General features: G+C 51.0%; 8 protein-coding genes across 8 annotated transcripts; 2 read left to right on the top strand and 6 right to left on the bottom strand.

The window, feature by feature from the left end:
* Positions 1 to 1,624: 1,624 nt before the first annotated feature.
* Positions 1,625 to 2,313, top strand: N7468_007307 (uncharacterized protein; the record flags this gene model as incomplete). Its single annotated transcript, XM_058476603.1, has 2 exons — positions 1,625 to 1,919; positions 1,985 to 2,313. The coding sequence occupies 2 exons, from the start codon at positions 1,625 to 1,627 to the stop codon at positions 2,311 to 2,313; spliced, it is 624 nt and encodes a 207-aa protein (XP_058329493.1).
* Positions 2,314 to 2,555: 242 nt separating this feature from the next.
* N7468_007308 (uncharacterized protein) lies at positions 2,556 to 4,386 on the bottom strand (the record flags this gene model as incomplete). Its single annotated transcript, XM_058476604.1, has 2 exons — positions 2,556 to 3,142; positions 3,207 to 4,386. 2 exons carry the CDS (start codon positions 4,384 to 4,386, stop codon positions 2,556 to 2,558), a joined length of 1,767 nt encoding a protein of 588 aa, XP_058329494.1.
* A 784-nt stretch (positions 4,387 to 5,170) lies between these two features.
* N7468_007309 (uncharacterized protein) lies at positions 5,171 to 6,853 on the bottom strand (the record flags this gene model as incomplete). Its single annotated transcript, XM_058476605.1, has 3 exons — positions 5,171 to 6,231; positions 6,278 to 6,610; positions 6,682 to 6,853. The coding sequence occupies 3 exons, from the start codon at positions 6,851 to 6,853 to the stop codon at positions 5,171 to 5,173; spliced, it is 1,566 nt and encodes a 521-aa protein (XP_058329495.1).
* Positions 6,854 to 7,272: 419 nt separating this feature from the next.
* N7468_007310 (uncharacterized protein) lies at positions 7,273 to 10,348 on the bottom strand (the record flags this gene model as incomplete). Its single annotated transcript, XM_058476606.1, has 2 exons — positions 7,273 to 9,225; positions 9,392 to 10,348. 2 exons carry the CDS (start codon positions 10,346 to 10,348, stop codon positions 7,273 to 7,275), a joined length of 2,910 nt encoding a protein of 969 aa, XP_058329496.1.
* Positions 10,349 to 11,718: 1,370 nt separating this feature from the next.
* Positions 11,719 to 12,381, top strand: N7468_007311 (uncharacterized protein; the record flags this gene model as incomplete). Its single annotated transcript, XM_058476607.1, has 1 exon — positions 11,719 to 12,381. The coding sequence occupies one exon, from the start codon at positions 11,719 to 11,721 to the stop codon at positions 12,379 to 12,381; it is 663 nt and encodes a 220-aa protein (XP_058329497.1).
* A 560-nt stretch (positions 12,382 to 12,941) lies between these two features.
* Positions 12,942 to 13,223, bottom strand: N7468_007312 (uncharacterized protein; the record flags this gene model as incomplete). Its single annotated transcript, XM_058476608.1, has 1 exon — positions 12,942 to 13,223. The coding sequence occupies one exon, from the start codon at positions 13,221 to 13,223 to the stop codon at positions 12,942 to 12,944; it is 282 nt and encodes a 93-aa protein (XP_058329498.1).
* A 21-nt stretch (positions 13,224 to 13,244) lies between these two features.
* N7468_007313 (uncharacterized protein) lies at positions 13,245 to 14,842 on the bottom strand (the record flags this gene model as incomplete). Its single annotated transcript, XM_058476609.1, has 2 exons — positions 13,245 to 14,347; positions 14,809 to 14,842. 2 exons carry the CDS (start codon positions 14,840 to 14,842, stop codon positions 13,245 to 13,247), a joined length of 1,137 nt encoding a protein of 378 aa, XP_058329499.1.
* A 446-nt stretch (positions 14,843 to 15,288) lies between these two features.
* On the bottom strand, positions 15,289 to 16,053 carry N7468_007314 (uncharacterized protein; the record flags this gene model as incomplete). Its single annotated transcript, XM_058476610.1, is given in 3 exon segments — positions 15,289 to 15,408; positions 15,776 to 16,015; positions 16,033 to 16,053. 3 exon segments carry the CDS (start codon positions 16,051 to 16,053, stop codon positions 15,289 to 15,291), a joined length of 381 nt encoding a protein of 126 aa, XP_058329500.1.
* Positions 16,054 to 16,231: the final 178 nt, after the last annotated feature.

A 16,231-nucleotide genomic window follows, 5' to 3' on the forward strand; every position in this document is an offset into this window, starting at 1 on the left:
CGCGACCGATAGCTACCAGATGAGACTTGCGGTCATTTATAAGCCTGGCAACGTCACTCGGGGGCGCTGATTCGAATACGCTCGATACGCCTGTCGTAATGCTGCCAATGAGCGTGGATCGCCAGGAATGCCGCCCCGCCCATGCAAGCCACGGAGTCACGATCTGGGCTAGTTTCATCCCTGAAAGGTTTACAAACGAAGTACCTGGGTAGTATCTTCTAACACCGTCCTGCTAGTAACAGGACTTAAATGGCGATATGGATATGCACGTATTCATCTAGTCATCTCATGCCTTGCATCACGCAAATTTGAACCGGACTTGTACCCTCGACCCACAATGCTCCACCTCGATAAATCTGGAGGATTCAGGCTTTTGATTTCTTTCCAGTCAAGTCCCTTTAGCTCGGCCATATTTCTTCCTTGAGCCCAGCCTGAAATGGTTGCCAAACTCGGCTCCCCTGCCCTGGACGCAGCTATGACTGCTATGTTCGCCATCTCTTTGTACGCATCGTGGTCCTTGAAACCCTGGGTGAAGAAGCTGAGGTCTTCTACTCTTTGAATCGTATCCCAATCCATTCTGTCATACTGTAGAATAACCTCTCTAGATACAAAATCGGTGGGCGTTAATGAGTGTCCTACACCCGAGCCGTGTTTACTGTCGCTATTCCTTGGCCTGTTCCATTGCAGCGATCTATTCATCAAGATTCTTCTTGAGAGCTTATGTTGATGCGGCTTATATATCTCTGAATGTATCAATATGACCAGGTGTTTCGTAACCCCCTCGCAAGTCTTTTCTTACGGCCAGTATCATCACTGTCTTGCTCAGGCTCGGTCAAGTTGTCGTTACTTTTTTCCAAGTTGCCGCACTGCTTATCACGTCTCTCCTCCTGGTTCAAGGGGCATCCTAGTCCAAATGATGGGTGGATAGTGGGGTGGAATACGCTAACATAGTGTAGTAATTGGTGGTGCCTTTAAGCTCAAGCTGAATAGAAGAGGTAAACGATTGACGCATATTTAAATTATTAAAGCTGTAGACTTGAGATTTCGACCTTGCGCTAGCAAATAGTCTACTTACATGTCAATTGCCCAATTGTAAAGCCATTCTGCAATCACTGGAGAAGTTTGCAAACCTCCGGTTCATCATATCTTGATACTTCTTGCTTGTTCGCCAAATCAACGTGGTCTCGAAAGTAAAGATTGCAAAGCGTCCAGGGGCCAAAAGAAACTCAAAAAAATGGTCTCTATAAGGCAAGGTCTTTCATGTCCTGGGATAGATGACAATAGCCAAGCATACGAATCGGCACTTCCACACTGTTATTTATGCTTGGTACCAATTGCCAGGGAGAGCCCGAACGCTGACATTCGTAAAAGGTTAGGGAGCTCTGAGTAATATTAACCACAATTCACGATAATCCTTGGCCGAGGCTAAGGAAACGCAGGCCAATGCCGCGTACGAATGGCTGCCTCCGGACCTCCGCGGGGTGTCTTAGCCCCATCTCAATGCGCCTGAAACGTGATAGACCCTTTCCTTAGCGCCAAACTACAGAGTTATAAAAAGCAGAATCTCGAGGGAGAAGTTCTCAATAATTTAATCTGTTCAAGCTCGCGCAACTATCAAATCACCATGCCAGTCACAGAATTAGCGCTGGTCCGCTTCAAGGCCACCGAAGAGCCACCCTCGGCGGCTGTCAAAGAACGCCTGCGTGCGGCACAGCAAGGCCAATCCGAATACTCGAAATACCCCGTCACTTTCTTCAGCCAGACGGAGGACTCTTCGTTCGTCTACTTGCTTGGTGGCTGGGAATCTGTGGAGGTCCACACCAATGACTGGATTACCTCTGCAACGAACCAGAGACTACTTGGGGTTTTCGCGGAGGACCTCAGTGTTGAATGGATGTTCCATCTCAACCTTGATGTATGTATAATCTTCCTGCCTGTCATCGGCTGTCGATAATTGGGATGCTCAATCGATGTTGACGACGAGTAGCCTGCATCATCCGCCATCCCCTCGAGGCGCCCGTGGTTGCGATCGCCAGGTTCTTCGTTGAACCCAGTAAGAAGGCCGAGTTCGAGACGACGCTCGCGGCTGGATTGACCCATCTGGGCGCGTACATTGCCCCTCTCACATACGCCGGTGGGTGGCGACTCGATAAAGAAGGCGAGGACGAGGAATACGTGCTCTTCACCGGATGGAACTCGGTCGAAGACCATTTCAAGTTCGCCGAGACGGAGTCTTTCAAGGAGTATGCTAAGATCAAGCCCCTGCTGAAAGGGTCAGAAATCAAACACGGCCGAGTGGAGAAGTGGGAATAATTCTATTCACAGTTGAATACGAATTTGACGTACAAGTATATAACATTTCCAGGCTCTCAAGAGCGAGCCAGTGTCAGTTAATTCACAGGATCATGAAACATGCAATGGGTATTCAGGGGTCATAATCTGTCATCATTTAAGTAATAGTAAAAATGGGAGAAGAAGGGAAAAGGAACGAAGAAGATAACCGAGATGTTCAACGGTGCATATCGCCTGCAATGCGGTGTCCGAGCTCCAGAGAATTAAAGAACCTTAGGCTTCATCCACTCTCTCGTCCCAAGGCCTAGGTTGAGGCCGTTCCGCTTCCACCACTGACGAACACGTTCATCAGCGCCCGAGACTGCATCCTCCAGGGCCTCTTCGATATCACATGTTTTAAACTCTACGCGCAGTCCACAGTCTTTCCACCATTGGAGAACATGGTCGTGTCCATTCTTCGTCGGCCCAACAAGGACCTGGTTGTCGAAGATCATCTTTGGCCCTTTGAGCTTGAACCAGAAATCAAGGACATGAACATGGCCATGCGTACTGGCGATGCGAGCCACGTGCTCGGCATGGCTGTAGGGAATACCCGATGCATCCCACCATGCGAGCGATGCGGTCCGCCCCGATTGGGCTGCCAGCAGCACTGATTTTCCCACCTTCAATGGTATGGGCTTATCAGGCGGTGCGTTGAAAGAGGCCGTCTTCCACCACTCGAGGACCTCAATTCGACCTTCGGCACTTGCGGACTCCAGCGCGCGCTCGGTATAGCGTAGCGGGAAGCCGGAATGGAGCCACCAGTTCAGGACGTGAGGAAATCCGGCCCGGGAGGCACCGTCCATGGCATCTGCCATATTCTTTGTTTGGAAGGTTGGGGGCGTCGCGCCACCAGCTGAGAATGGTCGGATTGCCGTAGATTGCCGAGGCGCGGTAGGGGATATGTGTGAGGCGGGACGTGGTCCACAGAAGTTCCAGATGGTTTTCGGTCAGATAGGAGAGGATGTCGGTGCGGGAAAACTTGACAATGAGATGACAAGCGAGATCGGAGACGGGTTTCCACCGCGGTAAAGCGTCGATGCGTTTCTTGATAGATGCAAAGGACCCTCGAAGAATGGTGTATTCTAGTGAAGCCGGAGTCGACATTTTCAACAGATGGTTTTGCCACTCTTGGGGCACAGGGAGGTTGGTGGTGATGCCGACAGCCTTGGCAATTTCCCAATCTTTCAGATGATCCTCGAAGATGATGAGCCACAGTTCCAGAGGTAAAGACCGGACTTTCATTTCTGGGTTAGGCCAGTGGGTCTGGAGATGTCTCAGAGCGGAGACTGTGTCACTGCGAGGTCTTGTCGAGGACAGGGCGGGTTCTGATGACTGCGCTGGATCTGATTTACCCTTCACCGCGGACGCATCGATGAGAGAGACTTCCCAAGGAGGTAACTCTAACGAAGACTCCAGCGTCTTGAGCAAATCCTTGAGCCCATCCCACGGCAGGGGGGTCAAATCCTCGGGCCCATTTGACACCCAAAGAACCGGCTTTGCGATCCGAATCCACTTCCAGAATCGACCAATTTCCTCAAGCTGCCGCGCACTTAGTGGATGCTCCCACTCCGATACAGTCATGCCCGGAAGCAGCACGACCGGCTTGGTTGAGACCCAGCCGCGGAGAAGGGCCAAGGTCAAGGTGTTGGTCAACCCAGCAAGCATAGATCCCAGCGCTCCCGCGTCGATCGGTGCAACCAGGAGCATATCGGCCCATTCACAGAGCTCCGCTGTCTTGGCTTTGAGCCATTTCCGCGCCCCGGTCTTCTTATCGAAAGTTTGGCTATCGACGGTATCCATATAATGAGGGATTTTGTTCGTACCTGCCAGCAGGGCGGAGGGTTCGTCGGTGATCAGGCGCAATTCGATGTAGGGATTTTGGACCAAGGAGGGGAGAATGAAATCGGCGAAGGCACTATCTGTCGATAAAAGCAGCCGTCGTCGGCGTGGACGCGCTGCAGCAGTATCGGTTTCTCGAGCCGCAGGAGGGAGCGCGAAGTCGGCCTTTCCAGTCCCGCTCATGGCCTCGTCGCTTTCACTGTCCACCTCCATCTTGCCAGAATACAGCTCCGCCGCGTCCCTTTGTCTAATCGATATCGTGGAATCGGTGTGGAGGCCAACTGCCATGCCAGAGCGGATTGAGAGGAGGGTTGAGAGTGATCGAATCCGAAGAACAGAAATTCCAAAGTGGAGTGGTGTGACTGGTATCAGAGTCTCGGCTTGGGACAAAAAACCATAGAGCCCGAAGTGTCTCGTGGTGAAGCGTCACGGCCTAAGATAATTGGGCGCAGCTGAAAACGCTTATCTGCCGCAGGTTAGAGATCAGACAATCGAAGCGGTCAATCCAGCCCTAGCGGATCACCCCATCCAAACCCCATTCGTCGTGTAGCAGTTTAATCTGGTGTCTCCTGGGAACTTCCTTTCGAGCGGTGTAGTGCTTGCGTGGCGGAACCAGTATCCCTGCTAGTTGCCACGTCTCGCCACTCTGAGACAAGCGGGAGCTCAAGCTGGCAGATGATGCTGCAGTATCCCTGGGACTAAAAGGATACCTGCAGGGAACGCTGCTAGTTTGGACCAGTAAGAAATCCAGATTTTGCCTCGAAAGCAAAAGCAGCCGCTTAAAGACGGGCAGCCGTGCAGCAGCCCGTGGGCGTGATTGGCTCCGCAGGCGGTCAGACTCTTCCCGACGTAGATATGACTAAAAGTCGAGGCCTTATCCATGGTTATGTGGATGATTTGATCCAGGTTTATCCAAACGTTGATGTGTTTTTTTCTCTATATCATTCTTCAAGTCCATCTACTTGTAAAAGTCCTCACTGTCAAAGTACGTTCACTTTCAACGGCGCGAAAGGGTATTATGCAACTTGTGCTCCCGCATCGCTAAGCTGCACAATGAACCAAGTACCATTAACCCCAACAATGTCAGAAATACAGCGCGGAGAGAGGTCATATAAGTATCCAGGACTCCTGTCTGCCAGTCACGGGGGAGTTTCGATATCTCATCCAAACTGTCCCGGAGCTTGCCAATCAGCTCGGCAGCATTCTTGCGATCGCCAAATCGAGACCATAGCCCTCTGCTGAAAGTGTTCTGGAACACAGCCGAAGCAATGCTGACGCCGATAGTGCTGCCTGTGCTGCGGAAAGCATAAGATGCAGATGTCACCACTGCATGATACTGGTGATCGACCGCGGAGATTAGCGCAACCAGTGTAATGGTGAGCATGCCGCCATATGCGGTTCCGAGCAGGAAGAAATAGATAAACGGGACCCAGACAGGCGTGGATAGGGTCAAGGTACAGATGAGGGCCTCGGAGGTCACCAAGAGGAGCATTACAGCGTAGCTGAGCAGCTTGTAGCGCCCATTGGCTCCCATTATCAAGCCCGTTCCAAGAGAGCCGATAGACGTTCCTGCAGCCTGTGGAATCAATCGAACGCCAGCTGCGGTGGCGGAGAGCCCTTGCACCTGGAAGTATAGAGGCAGGTAAAAGAGCAACCCAAAGACCGTCATTGTGGTGAACCAATTTGTCAGACATGCCGCTCCAACCGTTCGATCCAGCAGGAGCTTTGCGGGAATGACAGGCTCAGATGCCACTTTGGCTTCCACGTAGAGAAATATTCCTAAAAAGAGCACGGAAAGGAGAAGAGAGGCGATAACAATTGGATGGGTCCATGGCAGCTGGTTGCCGCCAGTGTTGAGGCCAACCAACAATGTCACCAAGGTCAACACAAGGGTGATAGCGCCCAGGAAGTCGACACGCTTGATACGAGCCTTGTCGCTCTCTTTAACTGGGATCTTGACCTTGAAGAGAACCAGCAAAGTGGACACCGCAAGAAACGGGATCTGGATCAAGAAGGCCCAGCGCCATCCGAGGGTGTCATTGATCCAGCCACCAAATACTCCCCCCTAAGCCCATTCCAGCCCCGTAGCAGATGTTTCCTACACCTTGCCAAACCCCTCTTCTCCGAAGAGGGACCAAATCGGATGTGACAAATGTCGAGATTACTAACATGCCTCCACCACCAATGCCGGCCACCACGCGACCGAGGATAATGGTGCTCTCGGTCTTTGCCAGGCCACAGATCAAGTTTCCGAGGGCGAAGAACACATTGGACAAGACAAGCCCCCAACGACGGGAATAAATATCAGTCAGCCGGCCGCAAAGAGGCTGGCATGCGGCATTTGAAATCAGGTAGGAAGAAGCGAGCCACGAGAGAAGAGAGAGCGAATTGAACGAGGAGGATATGGGAGCGGAGAGGGTCGCGACGATCGTGGTGTCTGGGGCAATGGAGTCAGTCTCCTGGACCAAGGATACGACTCGTAAAAGTCGAATATCTCATGACACATACCTAAAGCCGCCAGAAATACACCCAGCCAGATGCTGCTCAGAACGAAGATCAGTTCCTTCGTGCTCGCCTCCTCGGGTTCCTGCGCGTCCGGCCTCGCGGTGGGGTCAGCATCGCGGAGCAAGGGCGTTTGCTCTGTCGCAGCCCGTGCAGCTTCGTTGTCCTCGATTGACATGATGTCGAAAAGACTCGATGTTATCTCAAGGAATCTTCAGCCCTCGAGGTTCCCATCTGACGTGCTCGGAGAGGAGTGGGGAGGAAGGGGGGGCCTAAAAACGCCGATCGCGGTTCGAAGAGGGTTGGGAAACAGGCCAGCCCAGCGATAAGGTCGGTAATTCCTCGAGTGGGCTGCTGCAGACTCGTCATTTCGTATCGCTATCACCAGACAACGGCGGGTATTGAAATCCTTTCGCTTTGGTTTGAAGGTTTCCTGTCTACCCGTGGAACCCGTTTTCTGTGATATATAATGACAGACGTCCTCAGTCACTCTAGCGCTATCAGGATACACATCAATTCCGGATTCTTCCCCCCTCAATTTTAAGTGAAATAATTTGCTCATATTTCTGTGTAAATTTCCACGTAAGCTCGTCTGCCCTAGCATACAATACATATTTCCGTAATTCCTTCATTTGTGCCGGAATTCGTATTCACATAGCTGAGTAAGAGCTTCGCATATGAAGCGGCCGTTGCGGCTGCATATCCTTGAAACTCTTTGTTCTTATGGCTGTCCGAATAATCGCATATGCCTCTGATGACCAGACTTGGGAGGATATTCATGATGCCAGCGGCTTCCATCTCGAAGCAGAGAACCTCATTTCCTAGAGTCAGGTTTTCATTCCATCGATCATTCAATTTCTCGCTCAGGCTATCGCGCAGCTCCGCATCCTTGATGACTTTATTCCCTGATGCGATTATCCCGTAGTGAATAACAGGGCGGTCATTTGAACGGGGCTTCCGTAATTTAAGATGCGCACTTTCACAGGAATCGCATGTATGCTTTCGGGGATCATGTGCGTATTCACTGGAAAATAGGCGGTCTTTGGAAAGCCCTGGGTACTTGTAGCCCTTCCGACCTGCAATGCTCCGAATGTAGCGCTGTAGGAGCTCATGTGGAGGCCAAGGGTCAGATCTGAGACTGCTGAGGGCGGTTCTCAGTTGAATCGGAGAAGATTGAAGTGCCCCAGACCGTTGAAACCCACCGTTAACAAGGGCTTTTCCCATGTCATACTGAATGACCTGGCTGCCCACGACCACATCTCCAAGACGGATATCATTTCTTTCTGACGGAACGCCTCCAGCAATGCCAACTAGCAGACAGAACATGACCGATGGAAAACTTCTCTTCATGTTTGTCGCAACAGCTGCAGTAGAATTGGTACCATATTCGCTATGGGGGAGACAAGCAGCGACGACATTGTGCCCATTCATCTTCCCGAGGGCGTAAGTATTCGAGTCCGCAGGAGCGACAGGGCTCATGGGATGGATTTCGTCGAACAAGGCGCGTACTGCTAAATATTCCACCCATAGAGCACATACAATGCCGACTTTATAGCAATTTGCATCTTGCCACCTCCGTCGGAGTGGAGGCTTCGGTGGGAAACCCTCATCCTCGGTAGTTGGAACTTGAATGAGATCGCTCTCTGAGGAGGCTCGAACACCCCCTGTCTGGCCTGAGTCTGGCTCATTGCATCCAAGGCCTTGAACTAATGCAGCCGGCGTCGAGGGCTGCGGAGAACCGGTCACTTGCAAAGTTGATTCTTGAACCGGATTGGGCTCGCATCGTCCTCTTCCTGGTATTTGCTCTGGTTGGGTGTCGGCAGTAAGGCTTTGCGTAATGCGAAGCGTCGGGTCGTAGCTTGCTAAATGTGATGATCTGCCTGCGTTGGCCTGCGTTTCGGAATGAGCAAGTCGATCAGCAGCGGTAGAGGGTGCTTCCTTGGGCATTCCAGCACGGGAAATGTCGTCTTTTTGTTTCCAACGGGCTCTGTTCCCCTTTGCCTTTTCATCGAGTAAACTTTTCTCTTCTAGCTCTTGCTGTAGCCTGCCACTCTCAGGTTCCTGCTTCTCCAGTCTTCGGTTCTCCTGGATCTCTTTGTCCAGGCGCTTTCTCTCCAATTGAGCCTTGTCACGCCGGGCCTTCTTTTGTGCTTCTTTCCTCTTTTTCTCTCTGTCTTCTTCTGCCTTCTGTTCTTGGGCCTCTGCTTCCAGGCGGTCCTTCTCCAGACGTCCCTTCTCCAGGCGGTCCTTCTCCAGGCGGTCCTTCTCCAGACGTTCCTTCTCCAGGCGTTCCTTCTCGAGTCGTTGTTCTTCCACTCGCTCTCGCTCGTGTCGAAGTTTCTCTTCTTGCTCCTTTCCCAATCGCTCGGCTTCTTGCTGCTTACTCTCCAGAGACTCTTTCTCTAGCCGCTCTCTTTCCTGTCGCTCTTCCTCTTTTTGCTCCTCTTGGCGTTTCTTCGTTCGTGCTACCCTCTCTGCCCTTTCCTTTGCGCGCCTCTCCTCTGCTTTCTTGGCTCGCAACTCTCTCTCTTCCCTTTCCTTTTGCAATCTCTCTTCTTCTAATCGGCCAGCTTCTATATGTTCCGTAGCCTGTCGCACCTGTCTTTCCAGAATTTTTGCACGCCAGATTTCTTCTCCTATACCTCTCTTTTGCAAATCGCCCAGCTTCTATAAGTTCTTTAACCTGTCGCTTGTGTCTTTCCGAGAGATTTCTCACTCCAGCTTCCTTCTCCTGTCCCTCCTGTACTGATCTTGCTTTCTCCTGGTATGCTCTCTCTTCTCTTATCTTCTGCTGATTTCCCTGCTGCTCGTGCGGCTTGTTGTCTTTATGCATCCTGTCTTGCGTCTTTCGCTCTGTTGTCTCCCTTTTTCCCGCCTTCTTTTCTAGGTCACTTCCCCTCTTCCCCTGCATTATGTCCTTGGCGAGCTGCTGCACAGGCTTTTGATTGATCGTCAGTGCACTTGACGGAGACTTGGGGCCGGTCGTTTGGCTTTCTTGCTGCATATCAGGCTTTTGAGCTAGTGATCTGGGGGTTTCTTGCGGTATGGTTGGGCTTTTTGACATAGTCTGCTCTGGAGAGAGGGACTTTGATAAACCTTTCTCGGCAGAAAGCTTCAATTTCAAGCGGTCCAGGGTGATCTGTGCCATGGTGATATACGAGGCTGTAGGACTCTTCCTCGTCGCCACAGGCAGCGCAACCTCTAGTAGAGTTAGGGCTTGTTGATCGTCTCCATCTTCACTCAGAGCCTTCGCCAGGAAGCATACAGTCTTCAACGTCCATTCATGGTCGTTGCCAAATAACGGACTGGATCTGAGAGCATGTAGGTTTTTTCTTAGAAGTGAAATCGTCGTTTTATGATTACCTAGACCAGTATGGTCATGGGCAAGTTCTTCTCTGGCAGTCAATAACCTGGGATTACCCTGGCTGAGTTTTTCCCGGACTTGAAGAACCTCGGAGTTCAGCGAGGCACTCCGCTCGAATTGCCCGAGCTTTTGAAGGCATTTGGCAGCCCGCGCCTTGAGCTCTACTAAGTCCCGGTGTTCGAGAGCACTGGGCCAGCAATCGAGGAAAACCAATTTGGCGGCAGTAAAATTCGCTAGAGCATCCTCGTACAGGCCTTCCCGGTATAATTCGTCCCCCTTCCGTGTAAGATCACTGTAAACGCCCGCCATCGATATTGAGATATCCAAATCCAGACCACAGCCGATCTGGCTTGTGGCCCGATTTGCACTTGAGCCACACAGTGATGATTGGAAGAAGAGAAGAATTGTCCAGGCTATTATTATGTGACTCCCTATTGCTCCGAAGCTTTGTCGAGTCTCATCAAGATGGCGGTTGGGTGGATGCGACGTTTGGGTAGACGTTGGCTGAGAGTCAGAACGACGTGGGGTTGCAATGGTGGGCCGAGGCGCAGTCTATGAGCGGCGGCTGAAAATCAGATGTGCTTGACGAGTCATCTTCACCCCTCATCAGGCCGCCTCTGATTGTTCCGCCTCGAGTCTCCGATCTTCTAAACACAAGACTCGTATATGGACCCAGGAAAAATAGAATCCCTTTCACGATTTCCCTGCCGCGGAGTCCTCAGGTTAGTATCAAACCTCAAGGTCATCTATTTATACTGTATAGCGCTTTTAAAGCCTCCGCTGGGGAACCTTCCCGTCTATTGCATTACTTGGGTATTGGCAGATTTGTGAATTGCAACCTTTCTGGACGATAGGTTTCACGCCTATGTTCCACCGTCAACTCGTCTAAGGGTTTTTGGAGCTTTCCTTCGTCCCACTCTTTCTAACTCGCGCATTTGTAATCGTATGGCAGCTTCGCGCTGGGCCCGCCAGAGGGTAACCCACTGTGGCTCAGCTGCGAGGGGCCATTGCTACTACTAAGCCGTCTCATGTCATATGACCTTGTGAATATCAGAATAATTAAATCAAAGCGGGGTCACCTCTTTTTATGGATTGTCAGAAAAGCGGACCAGATCATGATGTGAACGTAGGTAGATGAATGGCCCATTTCACTGACAATTTCTCCTCATATTTGGTGCATGAGCACATATCTTCATTGCCGAGCAATGCGAAATGAGGGGTCGGTCCTCTGCCTTCTTCAAGCCCCAACCCGATGAGTTGCTCGTATTAGAAGACGCCTGCGGGATGCTGGCCAATCCTCGTAAGCGCTAACTATGCAGTCATTCCCGCTTCGCACTTGGCCTATAATGCGCCTGCTTTGGGTATTGCTAGAGCGCAATTCGGCTAGCACAGAGACTGGCGCTGCATAATAATACATGGAGGCTGCCAGCCATGTGGATATCTCGAGGGGCCCGACGAATCATATCTATTCAAATACCAGGGCGATCACAGTTTCCTCGTTGAAAGCCTCCCCAATAGCATAGTTGTTTTGCGGACGAACACGAGCGGACCCCTCGGGCCATTATTTTGAGCCTCGTGGATTTGACTTAGACCCACTGGCACCCCAGGGCGAGCGGATTTCGCTAAAGAGTTTCCGACATGACATCGGTCAGCTCTGTTTTTGCGCGGGGTTGCTAGTAATGGCGCCTGCGGTGACAGACTTCACCCAGGCAATCGTTGAACCTTCGACAACCTTCTTGACTACTTTCACTCTGCTTGTCGATGACCCGAAGCCTACGTCTGACTATGTCACTTTGACTTTAACCAGCCCGTCGACTACAGTAGTAGAGGTGAACATCGCAGCGACTCCGACGCTCGTCCTAGATCCTGCTCAGCCTAAAAGCCATGGATTATCCGGTGCTGCAAAAGGCGCTATCGCCGGATCTATCCTGGGGGTGGCTGTCATAGCTCTACTACTCTACTGCTGTTGCAGAAGAGGATCTCTGGATCCGGAGGAGTCTCTTCCTTCATCACCATCCCGATCACCTCGCCAGTCTCCAGGACAGCGGCCATTTCCTATCCTCAAACGACCTGAGACTGTTCAAATCAAGCCCGGTCCTCCCCCGGACAATCCGCCTGAGGCCTTGATATCAGTCAAACCAAACCCGCCGCCACCGCCGCCGCCTCCTCCTCCTATGAGCGGCACTACAATAAAAGCTGGGAGCCGAGGAGAAACACCAGAAGCACGTGAAGCGAGGATCAAGGAGATGAAGCGCAGAAAGGCACTCCCTCCAGAGCCAATCATCAATGATTCCCTGGACCGCGACTCCGGGTGGTGGTGGGGGGTGGTAAGCGGCGGTTGAATCGCGACTCAAAGTGGTGGGTGGAATACTACCCAGTCAAGGGCCCTCGCTCTGAGAGACCGAAAGAGAATCCTGGTTGAACCAGTGATTGGATTTAACTTTGCATCTTTCAACAAGACTAGCCTTGCTCTACTTTTTGCAGACTGATTTGAGCAGATCCATGGGCCTGGGACTACTGCTTGAACTCACCACAGAAGCATCCACTAGTTGCAAAGACAATTTCCTGGGGTGTCCCGATGTAATGAGACGCCCGATGATTAATCCTTTGTCTATGTATCAATCCTGTAGAGGATGTGAAGAACCCGGATGAATTGAAACGTCAGGTGTGGCCGTAGCTAGAGCGATGAATGATGGTTTATTCGTATTGTGCTAAGAAGCTATCTAGAGGGGGCTTGCCACGTGACCTGCCGGCTTGGCAGGGTGACAGTTCGCCCCAAACAAAAAACAGCATCGTCCCGATGCGCGAGGAAAGAAAACGAAGGGGAAGGCAAAAGAAACGACGCTGTGTGGTCTTGGCATTGTTCGCCTTAGAAGGTCGGTTGTTCGGGTCCGCTTAGGGGTTAATTGGTCTGTCGGTTCCTGAAAAGTTCATCTTCTTCGCCAGGATAGCACACGTAGTTTATGGCGCCTGTGTTTCCGGGCGGCGCTTCGTTGGTGCCTGTGTTTCCGGGCGGCGCTTCGGCTTCTTCGTTGAAATACCCTGGCCTGTAGAGGCTTGCTTCTACGTCTGCTGGTGTGCCATATATGGCCTTGAGATTTGCCAGCATGGCGAGGTTGTCGCGTATTGGCTTGGCGATGGTAGACAGGACAGCTATTGCTCTCGGCCCAGGTTGTCTTGTCATAAGCTCAGTCTCTATTTCTCTCTAAGTTGCTAAAGCATCCCTGTAACGCTCATCGACGGCTTGTATATCCTTTTGGATGCCTGTTATAAGGTCGAGACTTTTCGTAAGCGCTGGGAACTGTGCCTTATAGTCTGCCGCTGGGGTGGTGGCTGCGACGGTTTGGAGCTTATTGATTAGGTCTTCCAGTACTGGGTTTGTCTCTCTGAGCAGCTCTATAGCGAGCGCCTGCCCCTGGGATTGGTAGTCAGCTTTGGGGGTTTCGGTTACTAAGGGATGGGTCGTATGCGTCTTCCTGGTAAAAGCTGGATGATCAATGATACGTGCGAAAGAGGGCTTGCCGTCGCTACCGCTAATAAGGCTGAGGTCGAATACGCTTGTGATGATTCGGTCGAAATGTGCTTTACACGCTTGACTGGTCCGCTCGTTTGGGAGTAGCGCGTCCGTCGATACGATTGTGCCGTGTGCCTGTACCTTAGTGGTGATCCTTTCACCTGTTTCATCATGATATATCTGTGTCAGGTTTCGTTGGGCACTGGTGAAGTCTTCTGATGCTAGAATCGGGCCTAATAACCAATCCCTCTGCGCTGCTTTGATTGTTGCGTTGTTTTTAACATTTGCTAGTACGCTATAGAGCTCGGGACCTCGGGAGCCGGCCAGGATATAATAGCCGCGATAGAGGGCTATACACAGGACCCCGAAAACGTAAAACAAAGGGCTGGGGTCGAGCGGGATACGCTCGGCCTGGATGTCGCCAGTTGCATTAAAATCCTCTGTCCAGCGCCGTACGCAGCGTATCTTGGCGGAAAGGGTTTTTGTCATCATATATACGTGCTTGTCTGAGAGCTTGTGCATGGCTGGGAGTAACTGGTATTTCCCCTCAACAAAAACCATTTCTGTGCATCTTAGGAGGGCGTTCTCAGAGTTGCCGCGGTTAGGCTTGTCACGCCATCTAGCGATCTCCTTAGTAATGAATTCCTCGACCGACAGTTGGTTGGCTTGTGTACAGAATGTGTCTGTGACTTGGCGGTTGTACGCCACTGCTTTCTTCTTGTAGCGTTGCCTACGGGTTCTCTCCTGTGTCCTGTCGCTCCTTTCGCTGCCAGGGTTTGTCTTGTTGCTTTGCACTATCGAGTCTTGTGCTTCGCTGTTCGGTTCATCTGTCTCATTGTTTCCTTGCTGGTTTATTTTATATTGGCTCTGTCTCTCATTCTGTAAGAGATTCTGTATCTGTTGCCTAAAGGCTTCTTGCTGGGTTGTTATCTTATATAGGATATAGTGGAATAGAGTGAGAGTTGGTAAAGCAGAGTGAGAGTATAGTGAGTTACCGGTGAGGTAAGGTAAGGTAGGTAGGTAGCCAGGAAATAGCTTGAAGGTAAGGTTGAAAGTAAAACAAGGTCAGGTAAGTGGCTAAGAAATAAGGTCATGTATTATTGTTATACGGTCGAAAGGATAAGTGGTAGGAAGGATGTCGAGCTGGTTAGGTCTTGGCTGGACCGGGTTGGTGAGAGGTGTTAGAAGGGCCAGGTTGGTGGGTAGCTTCGAACTCCGAGATAAGTTCGTCCGCTGTAATATCTTTTGCTGTTACTTATTGGTCCTCTCGCGCGGATTGTCCTTTCCATCTTACTAGATATTTAGTGGTGGGTTGTCTCGCAGCTCCATCTGCACAGGGGCGACCACGGGGCTTAGTGGTCCTTTTTGCGAGTATCCGCTCGACTTTGTATCTTGTCTCATCTGGGAATCTTTTGTCTTCTGTAGGTAGGTGGTTCTCGTCGTTTGTTTGGCGGTTCCACGGGTCTGCATCCTGTGGGTATTTTTCCAGGTGCTCGACGCTGACTACTAGATAGCGGCGTCATGTGGGAGGGAAATCGAGCTTATAAGCCAATCGGCTGACTTGGTGGAGTATTTTGAAGCGGCCGACGTATCATTGTCGGAACTTCCTTGGTTGTTTATTGTTGGCTGGAATTGTGTACCCGGGCTTTTGGGGGTCTATAGACAGCTTAAGATAAACCCAGTCACCAGGCTAGAAATATATCGGCTTGTGTGTTCGGTCGAAGTAATACTTCATTTAGATCGCTGTGTATACCAGCGATTGCTCCGCATCTAAACGAGCTTTGAAGCTTCTGTTGTGGTCAAATGCTTGGGGCATCATGTCCCAGGCTTGTCGCAGTTCGATACCATACATCAACTTGTGGGGGGGTATGGCTAGTAGCTGCGTTGGTAGAAGCGTTCATTGACGTTTAGAGGTGGGGTAATGCCCTTGGCCAGTCGGAGATTTCGGCTAAGTAGGTTAAGACCCAGTGTCGTAGGGCAATCTCCGCGACCTGGTTCGATCTCTTGGATTGGCCATCAGCACGAGAGTGGTATACTATGGTGTATAAGAGGTTTATGCCTAGGATGGTGAATATGGCTGCCCAGAGGCCTTGCACAAATTTCGAGTCCCTATCTGAGATGATCACTGTTGGTAGGCCCCAGTCGCCTATCATAAACATGTCTAGCAGGGGCTTGGCCTACTACTCGCCAGTCCAGTCCGCCCTACCTGGGATGTAGTCTACCCACTTGGTGAACTTGTCGGTAACTGATATCATGGTATCCCGGTCGTCATACAAGGTTAGCAATCCAGTGACGATATCCACTATCAGTATATGGAATGGAATTGGGGGGGCAACAATAGGCTGGAGGCTTCCATACAGGCAGTGATAGTGTACCACATTAGTAAGACATTCAGGATATCTGGCGATATATTCTTTTAGGAGCTTTAGCCTTTTATAGAAGTAAACACCGTGTATTTTCGCCTAACACCTATCTATACCTTAATGGCCCTGTTGATCATGGATAATATTGAAAATCTCGCCTGTTATAGATTGCGGGAGGTAGAGTGACTTTTCTCCTGAGGCTTGGCGTATGTATAACAGGTCGCCATCCATCTTGTATAGTAATCTTGTTGGGACCGGGTTGTCCTCGTTGTCCTGTAGGGTTTCGACGATGTGCGAGAGACGGGTATCATTGGT

The sequence above is a fragment of the Penicillium chermesinum genome, assembly GCF_028974085.1.
Source record: "Penicillium chermesinum strain IBT 19713 chromosome Unknown utg000005l:1.0-4115287.0:1.0-4118363.0, whole genome shotgun sequence".
NCBI lineage: Eukaryota > Fungi > Ascomycota > Eurotiomycetes > Eurotiales > Aspergillaceae > Penicillium > Penicillium chermesinum.